The sequence below is a fragment of the Eretmochelys imbricata genome, chromosome 10 (genome assembly GCF_965152235.1).
Source record: "Eretmochelys imbricata isolate rEreImb1 chromosome 10, rEreImb1.hap1, whole genome shotgun sequence".
NCBI classification, from domain to species: Eukaryota; Metazoa; Chordata; order Testudines; family Cheloniidae; genus Eretmochelys; species Eretmochelys imbricata.
In genome coordinates this window covers 79488119-79511068 of record NC_135581.1, presented here as the reverse complement: position 1 = coordinate 79511068, position 22950 = coordinate 79488119, and the positions used below count along the sequence as shown (strand labels likewise).

The following is a 22950-nucleotide window of genomic DNA, read 5'->3' as shown; positions in this document are numbered from 1 at the left end:
TTATATCTTGAGACAACAACAGCTTGTTGCCCTCCTTTCTCTTGCCTAAACTCAAGGCAAAAACACGTTCTGTAACAGTTAGCCTTAGGCCTCATCTACTCTGGAAAATTTTGGCATGTTATTGTTGGCTGAGTGTCTACACACATTTGCTACCATTTTAAAGGCATGCTTTATACCATGTAACCTTGCCGTGATGAAGTCTAAATAACACTCGTTCTTAGCCTATGCTTGCTTTTAAAGTTGTAGTGCTAATGTAGACAAACACTAGCAGATTAGCTTGCATGCTACAATTAGGCCTCCTGCCACTGTTCGACTGGAGCCAAAGGCACTTGAAGTGGTTAACATGTTGCTGGATGTGTGGTAAGTGTTGGCAAAATAGGATTTACGTGTTCTGTGAGTTCTGGGCCACTACTACTGTACATATGGTATAGTTTTCTACTGGAGACAAGACCTTGGCCTCAACAGCTTTTAAACTCCATTTAAACATAGTTTGTAGTGTGGGACCAAACAGTTTGGGTTTGAGCCAGGTGAGTGGATGGATACAGCATTAGCAGTACCGATGGCTGATCTGCTGTTGATGGATGGAGGCCGACTGCCATCCTCCTTCTGCAGCATTTGATCCGGCTGAGCATGAGAAACTGAGGTAGATGGTAGGAGTCCTGGGTGGTAGAATGGTTTGTCCTTTCTGAAAGCATTGGCTCAAAGCCCTAGTGATGGGAAAGCTGCTCCTTTGCCACCAGATGCCTTACTTTGAGTATCATCCAAGGATCAATGCTTTGTACACTTCTGCTCAATGTGTATGTGGACTGTATTGCCAACAATATTGCAACAGTATTGCAGATGAACACAGCTCTACCTTCTCTCTGCATCGTACAGTGCCACTTTCAGCAAGTTAGTGATTGGCTGAACAAAAGCTGGTTGAAGCTGAATCCAGGCAAGACACATGATGCTGATGTCAGAGAAAAGCACTGAGTTTACAGCCACTGTCCAGTCTCCTTTGGTTATGGATCTGTATCCACAGTTGGTCAAGTCAGTTTGCAATTTTAGGCGTGCTCCTGGATTCCTTGCTGAAGCTAAGATCTTACTTAGGATGAGTTGCTTGCTGCCATGCTCAGCTGTTTAAAGGTCTCCATCTTCTTCTGGTGGTGGATTATCTGCCCTCAATATTATATGCATTAGTCACCTCCCAGCTGGGCTACAGCAATACAATCTACGTGGACATGAAGCAATCAGTCTGCAGGAAACTCCAGCTATTACAAAATACAGCAGTGCAGCTACTGTGAGCACATCAAACTTGCCTGGGATAGAATGGGATAGAACAGTATTCAAATCTAAAATGAGTTTAACTGATTTAACCAGTGTTGACTGGGCCCTAGTTGGACAGTACTGGATGTATTTGGTGTTCATAGCTACAATTATCTGACCGAGTAATATCAAGAATGGGATCCAGTTTTAGTTTGGTTCTTCACTTTTAAAAGCCCATGGGATTGATACTCTTCCAAACCTCAGCTTATGTCTATAAGAGCTCAGTCAAAAGCTGTCGGTGCTTTTACCATAAGCCTAGGTAGGCTTGGCAGGATTCAATTTTTAAAATTTCAACAGATGTTTAAGAATTTTTCCTATTTTTATCTATTTAAATTTTCAGTTGAAGGAAATTATAAGGCAGGGGTTAGACAATTATTGAATGACAATAGACATTGAGATTCAAAAAGTTAAAGCTTTATAACTATTAAAACAAATTGTGAACATCACATGTCAAAATATACAAATTAAATATCCTTAAATCAAACTAAGTTCTCAAGCAGCATTTTTCTTACTTTGACTGTCTGTAAATTTCCATCAATGGAAATTTTTTCATGTGTGTAGGGTGAAATTGTTTGACACTTACTGATGAAAAAAGTCTAATCCTTCAAGCCTAAGAATAGTATGTCTTGTATACCGCAAAAGGTTTTCTACGTTTCAGTGTGTTTTTAAAGGTCAAATTAATTTTAAAGAGGATGTATGTAGTTCTTAAAATTGCTTCCAGGGAAAGTTGTTGTTGATCTTATACCTATTCTATCCCTATCATTCCTTGATTATAACAGAGTCCAGATGGCCAAACAGGCAATCCAGATCTTTTCCCATTCCTCTTAACAAACCTTTCTCAAATGTTTGTAAGTGTGGGTGATCTTTAAATTCACCTGCCTCTGCACTTTCAGGTTGCTGCGGAGACAGAATGTGTGATTACAACAACGGCTGTCTTGAGTATTTTTGGCCCAGCTGGAATCAGAAAGTTCTAGAAATCTCAAAATGTCTGTTCTTATAAGATTTCCCAATCACTTGGTTTTTGTTGAGGTTTTTGTTTTGTTTTTGCTGTCTTTTAGTGGAATGCTCTCACTGAATAGCACCAGAGCCTAATACAAAGGGCCACAGTTTCCTCTGGAAAAAGGACATTTTTATAACAGTTGAGCAAATATTAAACATGCAACAACCCTCACAAAACATAATACGGTAGGGATTGCTTTAAGCAGTCAAAACTGGCTTCCTTACAAGAAACACAGTTGACAATGGGAAATGGTGCCCCCAAATATCCATTATTTGTTCAGTTAGAGTCTGCTTGTTTACATGGCATAGTATTTTTTCTCATGCCAGTCTCACATATGCAGGGTTTGTGCTACATAATTCAGGAGTGGTCAGTTAAGTATTTTCAATACAGGGTCAAGGTACATACAGACTATTGGACAACACTTGCAAAATAGCACCTGACCACACCAGCTAAAGAAGGGCAGAAACAAAGTCCCTCATTTCCCACAGGAGTGAGCAGAATGAGGGGACACTGTTAATAAACCGTACTGGACAGTACAATTGAACCAGCATCTGATTTTACACAGCAGGTGCAAATTGCAGCAAGAGGTACATGTGATTATAAGAGTGGCTATACTGGGTCAGACCAATGGTCTGTCTAGCCCAGTATCCCGTCTTCTGACAGTGGCCAATGCCAGATGCTTCTGAGGGAATAACGGAACAGGTAATCATCAAGTGATCCATTCTGAGTTTCTGGCAAATGGAGGCTAGGGACACCATCCCTACCCATTCCTGCTAATAATCATTGATGGAACTATCCTCCATGAATTTATCTACTTTTTTGAACCCTGTTATAGTCTCAACCTTCACAACAGGCAGAGTGCCATGGGTTGACTGGGTGTTGTGTGAAGAAATACTTCTGTTTGTTTTAAACCTGCTGCCTATTAATATCATTTAGTGACCCTTCATTCTTGTTATGAGAAGGAGTAAACACCACCACCTACGGTGCACATTGGCACCAAAACACAGGCAAAGGTTTCAGCACAGCTCTAGAAATAACATGTAAACTGAAGGCCTGAGCCTTTCTTACACAGTAGGTAGAAGAGTGCTCTGTTCAGAAATACGGTACGTGATGCTGTTAGAGAGAAGCTAGTACCAAACTCCTTTTTCAGGCAGACTCAGGTGAGTGAATTATGTATGTTGAAAGATGAGGATTTGATTCCAGTTCACTTCAACAGGAGACAGTGAAAAGGCCTATGTGGGCTTATGGTAATCGGAATGGGATTTATGTAACACAATAGTATCAAACAGGTGCTTATTTCCTGAACATATTTAAACAGCTATTTCATTTTATTTGTGCACATGCTCTGCAGCAAAGCTGTGGGCTCTGTCAGTTAAATTCCAATTACTCCCAACTTATATTGAAGAATTTAAAAATACCCATCCTCTAAAGAAGTTACTTGATAATATATTTATTAGTATAAGATTAAACTGGTAGCCATCTGAAAGAAAAGTAATTAAAAGGATTTTCATACATTTTAGACACTATACACACAGTTGTCATAAGTCTTCTTTAGTTGGGTTAAAAGGAAGCAAGTCTGATGCACTTTTAGCTCTTGAGTCTATAGGACATTTAAAAAAAATACCAATTAAAGGAGACACATACTACTAAACAATCCCAAGTATGACAATACATTTAAAAATAAATATAGAAATATAAACAGTCTAAAAGTAGTTATGATGCCCTGTGTTTCATGGCAATAGAGGACTCTTGCCCGTTTAACTGGGAAGAGTTCTCTACACAAAAGCATTATGACTAACTTTGAGATGCACAGTTTGATAACAGCACAAGCATGCTTGACAAATATTGTTTAGGAGGATCTCTAACAACCTTGTGTGAGACTAGATAAGCATGACTGAAGTACCACCAACTTACAAGGAATCCTGATAGAGCTCAAACAATCTGGGACTAAGTACCCCCAGTGAGATTTCCATTACAAAAAATATCCAAATTCACATAATCAGCAAGCACTATAATTTCAACATCTCACACATTTTGGTCAGTTAAAGTAATCCAATACAACACCAATTAATTTAGGACAAAAATTTAAAACAATCAGGATTTGGCACATGCTAGAACAGACTTCCTTCCTTAAGAGGTGAGATACATATTTGAACAAATACAAGCTTGAGAAATGAGACCAAAATAGCATTGTTTTAACAGATGTACAGAACAAGATTTGCTCTCAATATTCAGATTCCAGCAGCATGCGTGGGTGTACTAGGCTGGTTGAGGCCTGTAGTCGAACAAAGCCATCCTGCAAAATCCACTTCCTCAGCTTCAGATCTCTTAATGAAAACATGAATCTATAATAAAGAGACAGAAGGAAAGAGAATGAGCTAAACAACAAGATAATGGGACACAGATTAAAACAATTAAACAATTAACATAGAAATAAAACTTTAAAAAAGTCTAATTTACTTTCACCATTCATGTTGTTTCTTTTTATTTTGTATTGCACTCAACATGATCTGATTAGTTAATTTCATTTTTCAGGCTTTATATGCTAGTATAATGAAGCAATATGTGTTGCAAAACATTCTCGAGGAACTCCCGACTGTCATGCACCATAAATAGGGTGTCTGATTACAAAGACAATCACCTTGGTGTGCAGTAAGTTAGAGTCACAATTATCCAAGATAGGTAAAGTCATACAATGCACTCAGTATTATGCCTTCATACATTGCTACATTTCCACTATATTAAGTGGTGGAAATTATTTGGTTACCTCTTCACATCCATGATTTACATTGAGGGTTGGGAGAGAGGAAGTCTCAATTCATCTTCCCTTTCTGCTGCAGACTGAGGCCCTGATCTTGCAAGTTACTTTGCATGAAGTGAATGGAATCTGCCCATGCAGAGTGACTTGCAGGACTAGGGACCGAGTGCTGCTAATTCCCTATATCCTTTGATGTTAGCTCTTCTAAAAATACTGATAGTAGAAAAGGGAAGCTGTATGTTCCCCCAAAACAGTCAAAGATGTTCCAACAGATGATAACAAGCCACAATAAAGGAACATGGACTTACTGTCTCTTCCTCTGAAGATAACCAACATATTTTAGGTTGCAGAGTAGCGGCCGTGTTAGTCTGTATTCGCAAAAAGAACAGGAGGACTTGTGGCACCTTAGAGACTACCCAATTTATTTGAGCATAAGCTTTTGTGAGCTACAGCTCACTTCATCAGATGCATTCAGTGGAAAATACAGTGGGGAGATTTATATACACAGAGAACATGAAACAATGGGTGTTACCATACACACTGTAACCAGAGTGATCACTTAAGGTGAGCTATGGGGGGGGGGGGAACGACCTTTTGTAGTGATAATGAAGGTGGGCCATTTCCAGCAGTTGACAAGATTGGAAATGGCCCACCTTGATTATCACTACAAAAGGTTCCCCCCTCCCCCCGACCCTTGCTGGTAATAGCTCCCCTTAAGTGATCACTCTCCTTACAATTTCAGAGTAATAGCCCTGTTAGTCTATTCGCAAAAAGAAAAGGAGTACTTGTGGCACCTTAGAGACGAACCAATTTATTTGAGCATAAGCTTTCGTGAGCTACAGCTCACGATGAAGTGAGCTGTAGCTCACGAAAGCTTATGCTCAAATAAATTGGTTCGTCTCTAAGGTGCCACAAGTACTCCTTTTCTTTCTCCTTACAGTGTGTATGGTAACACCCATTGTTTCATGTTCTCTATGTGTATAATTCTCCCCACTGTATTTTTCACTGCATGCATCTGATGAAGTGAGCTGCAGCTCACAAAAGCTTATGCTCAAATACATTTGTTAGTCTCTAAGGTGCCACAAGTACTCCTTTTCTTTTTGCAATATATTTTATAAATTTAATTACTAAATTAAAGCACAGAGACTGTTCTGTCTGCAGCTCATTTAAATAGTGAAAGGGATGTTTAAGAGGTGAATAATCTGTCCTCATTGTAATTAACAAATATCAGAAAGATATTTCTATTAAGATAGTGGTTTTAAAAAAAAAAAAGACAGAACCTATCATTACGCAAATTAAGGATCTAAAACAACTAGCTGGATCCTCAGTCCTGCTAAGGTCACAGTGAACCACTAGAATAGTGCAGTGACCTTAAAGCTGCCTTTATAGGGTAGCTGAGGATTCTTGCCATGGGGGAGAATCCCGGAATGGCCACCTTTTATGTCAACTCTTCCTGGCCCAGGGGGGCTGTTCTTGGGGCAGGAAGGAATAGAGCTGGAACCTGATGCAGTCCACCAATCCCAGGCTGGCAGAATTTTCTCTAAGAGACTGTTCAAACTAACTTGTGCTAGGAGCCAGTTTGGTGCTGGTCACAGGGTCGCAACAAGTGAAAAGATGGCTTACACCAGTCTTTGCCTCCTTCTTTGCTCAGGTGAGCTGAGAATTCTACCTGGGCTCTTCTAAAGGACCAAATTGCATAGAGCTACAGTACTGGGTTATCTAATAAGGACCAGAATCTCTTAATAACTGAGCAACGAGCTTTCACTCACCATGAGTTGCTTCAAATCTGCTCTCTCTGCTGGATTTTTTATTAAGCTGAAAAAAAAAAAAAACACATAACATGGTAATAAAAAATGTCAAAGGTATTGAGTAATTTTCTCTTGTAAAGGACAGGCTTTACCAGCAGGTTGTACTGATCAATTTTTCAGTGTCCTAGATAAGTTTTTCTTACCGCACCCCTAAGCATTATAGTGGTGCAATTCCCACTGATTATACATTTAAGGGTCTAAGCAATTACCTTTTTTTTAGGTATTCATAAATGGGTAGTAAAATTATCTCAAGGCTGTAACTTCATATATGAAATTATCCCAGGCGTTGTGCTTTATGTGTTTCTTGTGGGGGGCAGGAATACATGATAGGAACCCAGCTGGCAAGGATTCCTACAATTTGTGTGTTAAACTGAATTTTCAGTGTGCAAAATATGGATGTTTCCAGGCCTGAAAATCCCTTCCCCAAACATCATCCTTCTGACTAAGGAGGAGCAAGAGCAACTCCTTTTGAGCCTCCCAGCTGGAAGGGGCTGCTGGCTGGCACTGTGTGTTTTGTCAATGTCCCCTACTCCCCTTGGGAGCTGAAAATGCTGCAGCTCCGGTTAGTCAAGACGCCTCAGCCCCAGGAACCAAGAAATAAGATTCCGGGTTTGTTAAATATAAGGTAAAAATTAAACAATTTTTCAGGCATAAAATTTCCATAGGAATTGAATCCACATAGAAAACACCCTGTTCACTACAAGTTTGATTATTGAAGTGGCCACAAGTTTTGGATAACTGGGGAAAGTTCTAGTGTAAATCATCACTGTGGGGAGACAGGACCAAGTACTAAAAGTGTGGATGATTCAGTACCTGATTCTGCAACCGTACCTACTGGGTATAAGTGCTTCCTAACCTGCACACCTTCAATAGAATTACTTATGGCTGTAAGCACTACACCCAGCAGTAAGAGTTTACAGGATCAGGCCCCAAGTTTGTACTGTATTCCCTTTTGCAGGTAACATTACATAAAGACCACTGAGTCCTGACTATGTGAAAACATTTGTTCACAGCTCCACAAAGTAGCAACGTTCACATTTAGAGAAAGAACTAATCTCTTTGCTTTGGGATCCTTTTGAAGCAAATACATTTTCTGACTAAAAGCAAAACTAATGTTCCAAATATGGTCCCCTTGAAGCTTAACCACCTCATAAAACACTCACCATTTGTTCACAAAATCTTGAAATTCAGGGCTGAAAACGCCACTGGGCAATTTTGGAGGAGGCTGGAAATGAAATCAATGGTAGATTAAAGCAAAAGGAATGAGTGATGCTCTCACATCTCAAGGGGTTGATTATTTTTGTGTTATAAGTCTGTATATAGCTTGTTGGGCCCAGTGGTGTAACAGCAACGCTATCCATGCTATCCTTCAGGGCTGAGGCGTTGGAACAAGGACAAGATGACTCTTGCTTTCAGACCAGTGGAGATTAGATACACTGACATGTGATTTCAGAGAGGAAACCTATCCTACTACACTTCACAATCAACACTGGCCAGTTTTTGGAATGGCATTAGCAATGGCTGAACTATAGGTGCTCAGGTGACAGCTAGCCTAAGGGAAAACGTTACCATATTGTGTATTATACAAACTGCAAGTTGCACCCGCTTACACTAGGATTCTTCCCTCACATTTCCTACTGTTGCCACAGCTGGTACAGCTCCGCTGATGGCAGCCAAAGGAGGAGCGCTCAGATAGATAAGATGCTGCCGTTTTAAGTTCTGTGTTTTCTAACCCTGCCTAGGATGAGTCCATGTGACACATTTAACCAGAGGCTTCCTGAGTCTCTTGCTAGGGTAGGGCTTACTCCCAGCTGTCCCTAATGATAGGCAGTGATTCAATGCCACAGTCCAATCTTAACTTATTGAGCATCTTTATTAAAAGAAGAAAGCACTCCCATCTGCATTACTAAACAGAAGGAAGAGTCTGTTTTTAAAAAGTTACAAATTAACACTGTAATGTTGCATGTTAGCTATATGCTCCTCACCGCAGTTCCCTTCTCTGGAAATTTTAGCTGCCAATGATGGATCCAGATGCTGCTAAGCACCATGCCCAGTTCACATTAAATTTTTCTATGTATAGCTGCCAACAATGAGGGCTTCAAACAGCCTTACAGCAAGTATGTACTGTATAATTCGATTTGTATACATTGCCATCATCTAGTGGTGGTGGGGGGAGAGGCCATTTACGTATCTTTATTTGCATAATATTTGTAGCCTAATTTAAATATCCTGCCACAGAGAATGTGTCGTCAGGTTCTGAATTAAAAATCATTAGTTAAAATCGAAGCATTTTGGTAAGACAAGAGTTATTTTATGTAAAGGTGAGTAGACACTGCCTTTTCCTCCATGTTGTTAACTACTGGATTAGAGTTAAATCTACACACTTAAACTAGTGAGTAATTTAATGCACATGAGTAGCCCTATTGAACTCAATGGGCCTACTCTTATGCACACAGTTACTCATGTGTGTAAGTGTTTGCACAGTCAGGGCCTTAATGTATTAAGAAAGCCAAAACCAGCTGTATTTCAAGAATGAAAACATATACTTAGTGTTTCCATGGAAATGCATGTGCAATCACATTTACTATAGAATGAGAAGTGTTTGCAAGGGACATGGACTTGGCAGCAAGTCAGATTTTGAAACTTTTATATTTATATATATTTATTGCTCATGGATTACACACATGAATCATCAGTAAATGCTTATAAAAGACAGAAGCCATTTTATACGTGAGGATGATGAAAATGCAAGTGTGTACGCACACACATGTTCATTTGTATCCATAATAATGCCTCTCTCTGTCTCAGTGTCTGAAGATTCAGTGCAGCTAGGAATAAGAGCTTAAGCGAAATATCAGCCTTTATGTTTTAACATCTTCATTTTCAGTCCAAAGTGTAAGATTCTGCAACGATACCCACTGTTAAATCTGCTCGACTGACCCAAGGAGAGGTATTGTAAAGCTCTCTGAAATAAGAGCATGAGAGGAGTTCTGTCTTTTAGAAACAGATGCAGTAGCACAGTGGTTCTCAAACTTTTGTACTGGTGACCCCTTTCACAGAGCAAGCCTCTGAGTCCGACCCCCCTTAAATATATAAAAGTGTTTTTAATTTGTAACACCACTATAAATGCTGGAGGCAAAGCAGGGTTTGGGGTGGAGGCTGACAGCTCGTGACCCCCCCATGTAATAACCTCGTGATGCCCTGAGGGGTCCTGAACCCCAGTTTGAGAACCCCTGCAGTAGCGTAACAGTAACCCAGGTAAAATCTAGTACTCAAGGAGAACCAAACATCAATGCTGACCGGTAATTATGAGTGTCCTAGCAATGCCTATACATGAATCACCGGTAATCATATTTAATTTATTTGACTTTAGTAGTTAGTAGTTTGTTGATCCCTTGGTACTGGGATTTCTCTTGTTCTTTATGGCAGGTCAGCCCTCGCCAGCACATAGAAGAAGATGCAATAAAGACAAGCACTGGAATTATGTGAGTTTAGCTGTAGTTGGGGAATTCAGTGAAAATCTTGGTAACAAGTTTTAACAAGCATTTTTGTCCTAAAACACAAAACCACACTTCAAAACTGACACAATATTAGATTGTAACTAAACTCTATTTTAGAGATACAACAACTAAACCAGTAAAACAAAGACAGGGATAGTTAAGTAGGCACTTGATATTGCTCTCTGCCACCCTCTCTAACCACGTGTCATTGGAAAGCCACAGACCTATTTAAAGGCTGATCTTCGGTTGCAATAGATTACGCCAAATGTATCCCATGTGTAACTTCTAGAGCCCTGCAAATCCATAGGTATCAGTTTTATATCTGTGGATATCCGCAGACCATTTCTGCAGATTGTGATCAGGTGGAGCTCTAATAACTTCATTCAAGCCAGTGCATTTGCACCAGGGATGAGTTTGGTCCACTGTGTTTTTAAAGAGAGCTAAGAGGCTTGTTTTACAATATACACTAAAAAAAACAAAACCACCTTCAATATGGACCCCAAAATCTTGAATTAACAGTTTAAAAGGGAGTTCTGATAGATGTAAACAGCTGTTTACCTCATTGACGATGTAGTCCAGAAGTTCAAAGATTGCCATTGGAGGCCTGCTGTCTGGTCCATAGGCTACAAATGGATGAAATATATTAAAAAATAAAGCAGACTATTTGTAAAATGAGGTAGAAATACATTCAGTCTGACAATACTACAGTTTTGCTCTTTCAAACACATTGACCCATTGGGGAAGGGTACAAGCACAGGTCTGCTTGACAAAGGCAGCAAAGTTCTAATAGCTTTTTGCTGGGAGCTCCATGAAGCTGGAAGGGAACAGTGTGAATCTGGCTTTCCCTCTTATTCCCCGTCCCACCGCACCTTTGGGCTATGTATTCCTCCCATCAAACCCATCCAACTTTCACATGCTACACTGCATCAGGCACTTACAGCTCATTGGTCGGCCAGGTGTTCTTTGCCTGGGTGAAGTCTCAGAAACTGGAGAGTCTCCCTCTACAGGGCAGCCAAACATCAGCTCCAGCTCCTTGGAATCAGGAGGGGGAATTGGGTATCTGCCAATGGCCATTTCTACCAGTGACAATCCCATACTCCAGATGTCTGACTGCACTGAATAATGAGTACCTTGGAGTCTTTCCGGCTACAAAAAAAGAAAAAAGGCAAAACACTGTAAGAGGTAAGAAAATCACACACTGCAATAACCTGGAAAGAGTGATGGATAAAATAAACAAACACTTGAGCATATGAATATGACTTTTTAAAAAATCGTTATGGCAGTCAGGGACTCCATAATTGACTTTTTTAAAGTGTATGGAATCTGAACTCCCATCAGTTCCTTAAACCTCAGGTACTTTGATCTTTAACAATTAAAGACCATCATTACAATTTAATCACAATTTTAAAATAAATATTGAATCATTAACCGTCAGTAGCACAACTCAGATACCCAATTCAGTTACATTTATAGAAATGTACCTTTAATGAAGTGTTTAAAACATTTTGTTAATGGTAATTTACTACTTTTTGCAACAGAAAATACTAGTGTTTGAGCTAGTATCTTAGTATTGCAACAGAATTCATTACTGGAACTCACATGTAAACTGAAAAATAAGAAAATAAAAGTTATTTTGGGAAAAGAAAGGGGAAAACTTTAAAGATTTTCTAAATGTCACAAGGCAAGCCTGTCTTTTAACGAGGTTCAAGGTCCAGCCTCTACCTACGTCAGATTTCTGTCCAGAAGACAGACATTCTGAAACGGACAGCTCTCCAGGCCTGACGAAGAGCTCTGTGAAAGCTCAAAAGGCTTGTCTCTATCACCAACAGAAATTGGTCCAATAAAAGATATTACCTCTCCTGCCTTTGCTCTCGAGGGCACATGGAAACTGTAGACTGTGCTGTAGTGCATTTTGCGAAAGCCTTAAATTCCACTTGGGTTTCCATTGCACTGTTGCACAGCTCACGGTTCCCATACCATGAGAATTATAGTCCCAGAATGCCTCTGCTCTGGGCAGAAACTAGGCACAGAACAGAAGCTGGAGCCCAAACCCTGTAAAAGGCCAACTTTCCTGTGACACAATGAAACTGGGGCTCCAACACATTGGTGTGTATCTATTTACTGTATTTCAAAGGAGTAATTTGCCAACTGCAGGCTGTATAGCACGATTCAGGAGAGGTGAAATGTTTACCACAGCTCCTGTAGTTCATTGAATAGGCAAACAGTTAGCATTTGCTCATGAGTATTAAAATACTATTTAAAAATATTTGTTCTTAACAAAAAGAACAATTTCAATGACTCAACTAAGTACTTTTAAATAAAAGGAAATACTTATCAATGTGGAGAATGTACTTATTACGCAAAAATAAACTCCAATTTCAGATGTTTCTTTTTCAAAATACTTATTTTACTTCTGAAGAAAACATTTAAATTATTTAAAAGGTTTTTCAAAAGTGAGAGTCCGTGCTATTCAAACATATGTTCAGCTTGTAAAAGTAGTGTGTTTAAGTTTCCTGGAGTGCTTTATTGACAAGTATAAAAACAAAGTAAGAAAATATTTCAGATAGTTTCCAGGTGGGATGGGCACATACAAAACCATTCAAATGTGGAAATGTAACGTTATTGGGATTGTGTTCTGCTTAGAAAAGATTAGAACACAGAAAGGACAAAGAGAAAAAAAATCTCATGTAAAGATTAAAAATGCAGTATACATGGTGTACACACTCATGCCAACCTACCCTTTCAGCAAGTGGGAAGTATGTAGGTAGGAGCATCTCTAACAGATGGCACATCATCAGCTACAAATATGGTTTTGTTTTTTAAAATTGAATCGCACATTGGGGAAATGAAACATGTATTTCAGGTACAGTCACACTCTAACTAGTCCAGCCATTCCAACAAAAAAAAAATCACTTGAAAAGGTTCTCAAGATGTCCATGAAAACAGTGTATAAAGTGAAAAACACAGACTGAAATATACAGTCAGTTACTGCACTTGCTTTATTAGTATTGTGTGGCCAAAAACACAACAACAACAAAAAACAGCGGTAAAGACTGAAAACACACTCCCTCTTGTAGTTCTAGCATATAAAATAGTCCACATGGTTCCCATATATGTTTTTCTTTGAGAAGGCTCAATACAAAACTTCATTTTGCCCTCCCCCCCGCCCCCCTTTATTGAGCCTCAAGTTCTCCCAAAGATCAAAGACTCTAATGAACACATTTAGGCATTCATACCTTGAAAACTGAATTTTACAGTCTGATATTCCTATAGGATGTCAGAGTGGTCTATAGCCATTAAACCCTTCAACCAATGACAACTGTGAACCACTATAACAAGTATAATTGGTGTTTTATCAATCACATACTATTTCTGCAAGTTCATACTTAGACCTTCTCCAATGTCCCACCTGAGTTGGAGCCAAAGCCCTTTTAGAATAACTACCAGATTTTGGGCAGCAAGGAAGCCACCCCAAAGGGGGATAAATTCTACAGTTTGCAAGAGTATTAGATGAAAAACAAAAGTGAATGAATGAGAAGTAGAAGGCAGCATGGAAGTAGCCATGAAAATGACCTATATGGCAGTAAGTGCATCAGATCAGTGTATAGTGGACAGGAGACAGAAAATAGCTCCAAGCTAATCTCACTGTATTGAGACATCAAAATCAGATGTTGCCTGCAAAATTATCATGGTCCAGCAAAGCGTTTTCACCGTAGTTTGAAAAACAGTGCTAAGAGAGACACTGAGCAATATCAGTAATTGCCTGCAAAAGAATGAACTTCAAACACTACTGCAGAGAACAAACAGATTCACCACCATGATTTGATCTTTGAAATACAATGCCATGGGAGCGACCTAGACCTTCAACCTGTGGAAGTGACGTGTCACTGGAAACTGAAGCTATGCGACACTTTGTTCCTGATCAGAAGAAAAATAAAAACAAGAACACCAGAGTCAGGGGCAAAAAACGAGGAGCTGTGACAATGTTTTGCTGTTTAACAGAACCCACAAAGCTCAAGTTTGCAACGTAAATTGCTGGTTCACTCCTAATCTGACACCCACCTCAGATGACAAATGGAGAAGATAGTGTCCTGAAAAGTAGGATCCATTCTGAGTAGAATAAGCAGTATACTTTTCCCCCCCCCTTTGTTTTTAGGTCCAGGCTCAATTTCATAGCTACAGAAGAAACTCTCAGGTTTCAGAGTAGCAGCCGTGTTAGTCTGTATCCGCAAAAAAAAAAAGGAAGAGTACTTGTGGCACCTTAGAGACGAACAAATTGATTTGAGCATAAGCTTTCGTGAGCTACAGCTCACTTCATCGGATGCACGAAAGCTTATGCTCAAATAAATTTGTTAGTCTCTAAGGTGGTTTCGTGAGCTACAGCTCACTTCATCGGATGCATCCGATGAAGTGAGCTGTAGCTCACGAAAGCTTATGCTCAAATCAATTTGTTCTTTGTTCGTCTCTAAGGTGCCACAAGTACTCCTTTCTTTTTTTAGAAGAAATTCTGAAAGCCCTAGCTTTATGAGTTAATAGAATCTGCATTAAATTGAAAAGTACCGTCATACATTAGAGAGAAAGGGAACCACAATTCATGTTTGTGCTGGTTGCCACATGATACACAGTGCTTCTTTAAATAGCACTTTATTCCTGAATACTAGTTTTCAAAAGAGAACACCCACTAAAGTAGTCCCACACTAGCCACTAAGCCTGGTCTACATTAACCTTTTCCCCCTAAAGTTTCCCTCTGTTGCTATAACTGGTTTAACTCACCCTGTGATAGCAATGGTAGAAGCGCTTGTGTAGACAGCATCTTGCCTAGGCTCGCAATTGTAGCAACAGTGAGAAATTTTGGGGGCTGGGATAGGGACAAAGACTTGTGTAAGGAGAACAAGCTCTGCACACTTTTTTGGAAATGCATGTACACAAAACCCCAAAGCATTAGCTCATTGGATTTTGCAATGCAGTTGCATCAGCATCTCTTTTACAATGTTAGAAGACTCCAAGTCATCAGTCATGCACTGCAACAAATCCACTTTTGAACTTTGATGTGACACTTGAATACTTCAGTGAGGCAGTGAGTAATAATTGTAAATTACTGTAATGATGGCAGCAGTGGTTTCTTGTCTGATCACCGAAAACTATAACACAATGCATAGTAAACTCAAAGTTAAAAGAGCTATACTTACTGACATGTAGGACCGTGTCCCCACGAACGAGTTTGCCATTGAATCTATCAGTTGTCCACTGACACCAAAATCACAAAGCTTGATTTCACCTCTAGAGTTTACCAAAATGTTAGATGGTTTAACATCTGGGGAAAAAATGAATGGATGAGATAGATAGATAGATATATAACATGGGAATATTTGACAATGAAAGTAACATGAAAGGTGGGAGTAACATTGTGCCTCCCTTTGTTCTCCTTTTAACTTCCAACCTGATTCCCTTCCTCTCCCTGGAAGGTACAAAAGGTTTATGTTTAAATCTCATTCAGAATTTCCTGTTTTTCCACTGTACGTTTTGTAGTGTCTACAACATTCTTGTAAGGACTTTCACATTCGGGTCTCCGACATGCTAATATGTACTTTCAAACTTAACTCCATTTTGATGGCTTTTTTTTTTTTGGTGCCTAGGAATATTCAATAAAAAAATCATTAATAATCTATACATTTCAGTTTACTGGGTTATTAAATGAAATGCAACCATGTGTCCTATCATCCCAAAAACTTATAAAAATATTTGAGTGTGTGTAAAAACACAGCAATTTCCTATCTTTAGCAAATAAACTCAGAGTAAATGGGCTATTTTAAACTGAAAACAATCCTGATACTGAAACACTGCATTAAATTAAATGTTTGTTTAGTTTGAGATCAAGTTTACCTGAGAAGGAAGAAAAACTGGCTGAGATTATACATTCAGCACTACTTCCCTAAATGGAAGCCTAATGCAGGTCTTTAGTAACTAGGCAACTACTAACCACCTGCTTATGCATGCTAAAGCGCTGGGAGCATTTCTTTTAATCTTTTTGTTTTAGGTATAAGAAGTTTCTCAATATAACTGACTACTTACCGAGAGTCATTACCAATGAATTACAGGGTTTATAAAACAGGAAGCCACATTTGCAAAGAATGCCACCAATGAGTTTAAAAAAAAACCAAACAAACAAAAAGGTCATTATAAATTGGTTTGGACTGAGGGAGGAATTGAACTTTCAAAATTCCTGTTTGTGCATCTGTGACCCCAGAGCACACAGACTTCAATTCCTCCTTAGTTACTATATTCTCATCACTCAAATCAAAGCACTATTCAAGAGGTAGGTGGGGAAAGATCTGTGCTGACAAATTCTTTTCTACACATTGCATTTTTACTGAATACAAAACACTCTGTGCTGTTAGCAAGCAGACAGTACTTAGATAGCAGGTGATGAGGCCTTGGAAATACCTAAAATGGATAGATTAGACACAGCCTAAAATAGCTTTCAGGAAGTTGGATGCTTCACCACAAGCTGGGCAAACACTGTATGCACAGCACGCTTGAAGCAGAATCTTTTCTGTTTTATCCACTGCTGCTGAACCTTAGCAGCTCCCACCCCAAGCACATTTTCTTTTATATTTTAGTTCAGAATTTATATAAAACATTCTCCAGGCAGCTTGCCACACATCCCCAAAGGAGTCAGTCTGCAGTTCATGTTCGTAGCAGGGTAATCTTGGAAAGCTGATGATAACACAGCACTCCAAAATAGGGAGGGCTCTGTGTAAAATGTTACTTGATTTGAAGAGAGACATACAGACCAGGAAACAGAGGTGGAGTGTAAGTGTTATTTGCTTTTTGAAATTCTTGTTGTTGGTTCTGGTTCCGAGCACCACCGCTCTAGAGCAGGTCACTTGAAGATGCCCAGGCACACTGAAGTGCTTTTTCAATGCCTTCCAGAGCTCCTTGAGCTCAGCTACAGTAGCATCAATCCAAAGTAACTACACAGAACTCAGCGCTAGCTTTAAGTCACAGCAAATCCACACCCTGACCTAATATAGGGCCACACACAGCATGGCCCCAAGATCTCAAGATGGAGGGGATGCTGCACACATGACGCTCTCCCCTCCTGCAGAGAAGAGGAACTCAGATGCCTTCACAGTACAGTCTCCCTCCCTGCTACATAGGGCCCCAAGAAGATATCTACAGGGATATATCCCCTACCTACCCCATGGAGATCTCCTAGGAAAGATAATACACCTATTGCTTTACCATGGAGCCTTTTCTGCAATATCGATTTCCCCTTTACAGGCAGGAAGACCTCCTGGGGGAGTCCTTGGTAGTACGACTCCCCTGGAGCCTGCTGCCAGGCGGCATGTGCAGGGGGCCTCAATGCAGGCAGAGATCCTTAGAGACCATCGTGGGCTCAGGGCCAGCTTAGCAGCAAATTCCAGGTGGGGGGAAACCCCACCTCTGCAACAGAACAACCGAGGGGATTCTACACAACAGGAGCCTCAAGGAGATTTCATAGAATCATAGAATATCAGGGTTGGAAGGGACCTCAGGAGGTCATCTAGTCCAACCCCCTGCTCAAAGCAGGACCAATCCCCAATTAAATCATCCCAGCCAGGGCTTTGTCAAGCCTGACCTTAAAAACTTCTAAGGAAGGAGATTCCACCACCTCCCTAGGTAACGCATTCCAGTGTTTCACCACCCTCCTAGTGAAAAAGTTTTTCCTAATATCCAACTAAACCTCCCACACTGCAACTTGAGACCATTACTCCTTGTCCTGTCCTCTTCTACCACTGAGAATAGTCTGGAACCACCTCTCAGGTAGTTGAAAGCAGCTATCAAATCCCCCCTCATTCTCCTCTTCTGCAGACTAAACAATCCCAGTTCCCTCAGCCTCTCCTCATAAGTCATGTGTTCCAGACCCCTAATCATTTTTGTTGCCCTTCGCTGGACTCTCTCCAATTTATCCACATCCTTCTTGTGGTGTGGGGCCCAAAACTGGACACAGTACTCCAGATGAGGCCTCACCAATGTCGAATAGAGGGGGACGATCACGTCCCTTGATCTGCTCGCTATGCCCCTACTTATACATCCCAAAATGCCATTGGCCTTCTTGGCAACAAGGGCACACTGCTGACTCATATCCAGCTTCTCGTCCACTGTCACCCCTAGGTCCTTTTCCGCAGAACTGCTGCCTAGCCATTCAGTCCCTAGTCTGTAGCTGTGCATTGGGTTCTTCCGTCCTAAGTGCAGGACCCTGCACTTATCCTTATTGAACCTCATCAGATTTCTTTTGGCCCAATCCTCCAATTTGTCTAGGTCCCTCTGTATCCTATCCCTGCCCTCCAGCGTATCTACCACTCCTCCCAGTTTAGTATCATCCGCAAATTTGCTGAGAGTGCAATCCACACCATCCTCCAGATCATTTATGAAGATATTGAACAAAACCGGCCCCAGGTTTTGTTCCCTCCCCCTTAGCTAGGTCACTGCCTACTGACTGTAGGAGGGATCCAGCCCATGGTCTCTCTCTGCAGTAAATCTTTAAGCTTGAAATTCCACTCATTAGCAGGGTTACCATATGTCCGGGTTCCCCCCCCCGCCCCGACATCGCCCCTTTTTTTGATCCTCTGCCCTCTATCCAGGTGGATTTTTCAAATACGAGGCAGTGTCTGTGATTTTTGAGGAACAGATGTTGCAGCTGAGAAAGAGCAGTCTCTGCGCCCTGATTGGTCCCTCCCCTGCAGCCACAGCAGCTGGATCCGGCCCACCCAGACCCCGGCTCCCAGCGCTGGGGAGAGAAGAGAGCCCCACAGGCAGGTGCTGACTGATGGCTGTTGCTGCATCCCAAGTCTGCGCCAGCCACCGCCACCGTGACAGGGAGCAACATTGCCCCCCCACCTCAAGGGTGAGGCCGCAGGTACCCCACCCCAGCACCCCCTATCCAGTACACACACACACACACACCCCTCCAACACCCCCCAACTGTACCCTCCCTCCAGCTCCCCCTCTGCTCCCCCCATCCAGCAGTGTCCTCTTTTTGGGAACCTGAAACAGGATAACCCTAGTCATAAGAAAGCAGCAGCCACGGCTCAGCACTTTGGGGCCAGCAGTGAGAGGTTATAAAAACTCCTGGATACCCAAGGATTTTCGGACAAGGCTTGTTAGCCATGTTTTGGTTTTGGGACAGGTGAGGGTGGGAATGTTCATAAGACACTTTGAAGCCACAGCAGCTCCTGGAAAAATGCTGAATGCCATATTTATATTAGTTATATTTATGCACGTACCCACCAGTTTGGTATGTAATGCAGACACAGAAGAAATTTTTAAAAACCTATCGTCATCTCATTTGACAGCTCTCGCTGAGCAGCACAAACATTCCATCTTCATCTTTTCACGGCAAAAGAAACAATTAAAATGTCAGCATTCCATTGTCAGTGAACTTCTAACAGTACTTCTGGTGCTGGGGACTACCTGGAATACAGCTTGTCTCTGAAGGCTTAAACTGTGCCTTGCATGTGTTTTTCTACTGACAACTCTGATGATCACATATTGTAGCTCTTACAATAGCCCAGCAAACTCTGGACTTTGCAATAAAGCCTGCCATTCTTTGAGCATATTCATTGTCTGCTTAAAGCTTCTGATTCGAACGAGAACATGATGTTTCAAACTCCACTGCCCACCCCCCACCTCTGTAAACAGATTACTCTTGAGCAGCTTCCCTGCACCCAGTATTTTCCCAACGCAATTCGTATTGCCCAAATCGAACGAGCATGTCAAAACACCCTTCACAATGGAAAGATTTGGCTGCGACACTGAGGGAAAGGACAACCCCATGGAGATCAGTCCCAGGCTCTGTACTATCACACAGGAGAGCTGGCCAGAGTGTGCTGCAGGAGCCATGTACTGAACCCTTGGAGAAGGTGAAAGGGCATGTCGCATGTCACTTAACATCAGTCCCTCCAGACAACTGAGGAATGGCGCTGAGCATTCCCAGCCAGTCCTCTCAAGACAGAAAGATGGATATACAACATTGAAGAGAGGAGGGTGCTAAATAGAGCAATTCATAAGGAAGGCCATAAAGAACCACTGTGGTCATCGAGTCTGACTTCCTCTAGAACGCAGGCCATAGAACTTCCCGGAATTCACTCAAGTCTGAGCCAGAGCATATCTTTTAAAAATATATCCAATCTTGATTTACACATTTTCAGTGTTGAATAATCCACCATAACCATTAGTATATTGTTCTAACAGTTAATTACCCTCACTGCTACAAGTTTGCATCTTATTTCCAGTGGGGGTCTTCAGGGTTTATGGGGACGTGAAGTAACCTCCTTATAACCTCATCCTCTACACACACACACAAGCATGTAAAAGAATAAAAACCCTATATGAAAGTATAGTTGATACCAATTGGAATTTTATCCTGGCTCATCTGCAGGTGCTATTTGCTATTTTTATTCATGTAGTGATGGTTTCTTGAAAAAAACAAAAGACAAAAACAAAAAAACCCACCCAAACCAATACAATTATCATGCCATTTATCTTAATACTCTGCAACAAGGAGTTTCATGGGTTAGTCACAGTATGGAAATTTGTTTCCTTATCATTTGGAGCCTTTTTATTCTGGTAGTATGGAAGAGTATATGTATCACACCTCTGCTTAATCCTTGCAAAAAAGAGTCCTAATCCTTTTAGCCTGGTAAGCTCTTCACATTACCTGCCTCCTCCTTTCCTCTTCTCCAGTTATCCTTGCCTTATGTCCACTTGATTTAATTCTTTCCTTCCAAAGTTTTTCCAGTTCTCCTTTCAGAGAGGAGGACCAAAACAAAACACAGCATTCCAAATGAGTTAATCTATATAAAGGGATAACATTTTCCATTCTCCTCTTAATGCACCCTAATGACTTCTTCACTGTCCATCATGATGCCTGAATAGTTTTCCTGAAAGGTCACAGCTAGTTCAGGAGCCACCTGTGTCTCTAAGGGTATGTCTACGCTGCCCATATTATGGCGCGGCTGCGGCAGCGTAGACACGCTTTACCGCCGGGGTAGAGTTCTCACGGCGATAAAAAAACTCCACCCCGAACAGCTCCCGACGATAAAGCGCTGTCTATACTGGTGCTTTTCGGCGCTAAAACTTTGGTTGCTCAGAGGGGTGTTTTTTCACACCCCTGAACAACTAAAGTTTTAGCGCTGAAAGTCATGTTGTTTAGTTACCTAGTTTCACTTGGTCTCTCTGCAGGTCTTTATCATTCGCCCTGCTTTTGACTAATTAACTAATTTTGTGTCACCAACAAGTTTGCCTTTCCCCTTCATTCTCTTTCTCCAGGTCAGCACTATTATTATTATTTATCTGTGTTAAAGTAATGCCTAGAAGTCAGGGCCCCGTTGTGCTAGTTACTGTGTGATGTGTGGTGGACCAAATATACTAGCTCTGGACCTCAGGAGCACTCTACTGTTAACGTCTTATGATAAAATACTCTTTTTGTGAAAAATGTAAGAGTCTATTTTTTTTTTAGTGTTACCATAATGTTCCTTTGTTTTATTGCCCAGCAATGCTGCAAAGTCAGTTACAGCTGACCAACAGTAGCTGCAGTCAATTACATTAATGCAAATGCCTGTGCTATATGGCCTACAGTTTCCAAATACTTATTGATTCCTATTAAGCAGATATACCCTAATTCCACCCAATCTCCAAAAGATATTGACGATGCAATGTGATCCAAGAAACAGTCCAGAAAAATTAAAGGACACAGGCACATAGCTTAGGCCCACAATGTTGATTCTGTATTTCACTCTACCTGAGAATAGATATTATCCTGAATGTTTTGTTTAAATAGATCAAAGAAAGAGAAAGCACGTGCCTGCAGCTCAGGGGAGGGAAGGGGAGTTGTTTTGTTTTCCAGCACTGCAGGGAAGGTTTAAAACAACCAGCACTATGTGAAGTTCATGACAACCCAAATGTGAAACTGACTAAACTGTCTTGCCCAAGCAGAATTAAATACAAAGCTGCAAAAACTGTGACAAGAATATTTGATTTATAAAACACATTCTGTATTAATAAATGTTATTAGTAGAGCTGAGCCAGAACAAAAACTTGAATCTGAACATCTATGGGTTTCAGAGAAGGGATCAGAGTAACAGCCGTGTTAGTCTGTATTCGCAAAAAGAAAAGGAGTACTTGTGGCACCTTAGAGACTAACCAATTTATTTGAGCATCTCCCTTTCAGAGAAAGGAGAGTGCGTGTGAAGGAGCAAAGGAATTTGATTAAAATCTTTACATCCAAACTTTCCTCTTATGTTTTTTCTCTTGGTTCGGATCCAAACCTGAAGGGGTCTATTTTCTGGACCAACTATGAATGGGTGACAAACCACAACAACTAAAAAACTATTCTTACAAAGTTCTGGCCCAAGATAGCAGAGATTTATCTGTGAAGCCATGTTTTTGTAGAAAGTCACTTGATTGCTGTAATCTTACAATATCAGCATAGTTACCAGGGTTATTTGCTGGAGAGATAATCCATATGTTTCAATCTGAAATGGGACCATTTGGGGACTTTCATTCCACGGTATGAGTTCACATTTTATATCTCAC

General features: G+C 40.8%; 1 protein-coding gene across 3 annotated transcripts in view; it reads right to left on the bottom strand.

The window, feature by feature from the left end:
• Nucleotides 1-1697: 1697 nt before the first annotated feature.
• The window catches only part of MAP2K1 (mitogen-activated protein kinase kinase 1), a 67874-nt gene continuing 46621 nt past the window's right edge, over nucleotides 1698-22950 (bottom strand). For all 3 annotated transcript variants that reach the window (XM_077827588.1, XM_077827589.1, XM_077827590.1), the window contains 6 exons: nucleotides 15561-15685; nucleotides 11310-11517; nucleotides 10930-10994; nucleotides 8035-8096; nucleotides 6833-6878; nucleotides 1698-4650 (listed from right to left, as the gene is read on the bottom strand). In XM_077827588.1, coding sequence (XP_077683714.1) covers nucleotides 4537-4650; nucleotides 6833-6878; nucleotides 8035-8096; nucleotides 10930-10994; nucleotides 11310-11517; nucleotides 15561-15685 — 620 coding nt within the window. In that variant the 3' untranslated portion in view covers nucleotides 1698-4536. The remainder of the gene's footprint in view (nucleotides 4651-6832; nucleotides 6879-8034; nucleotides 8097-10929; nucleotides 10995-11309; nucleotides 11518-15560; nucleotides 15686-22950) is intronic.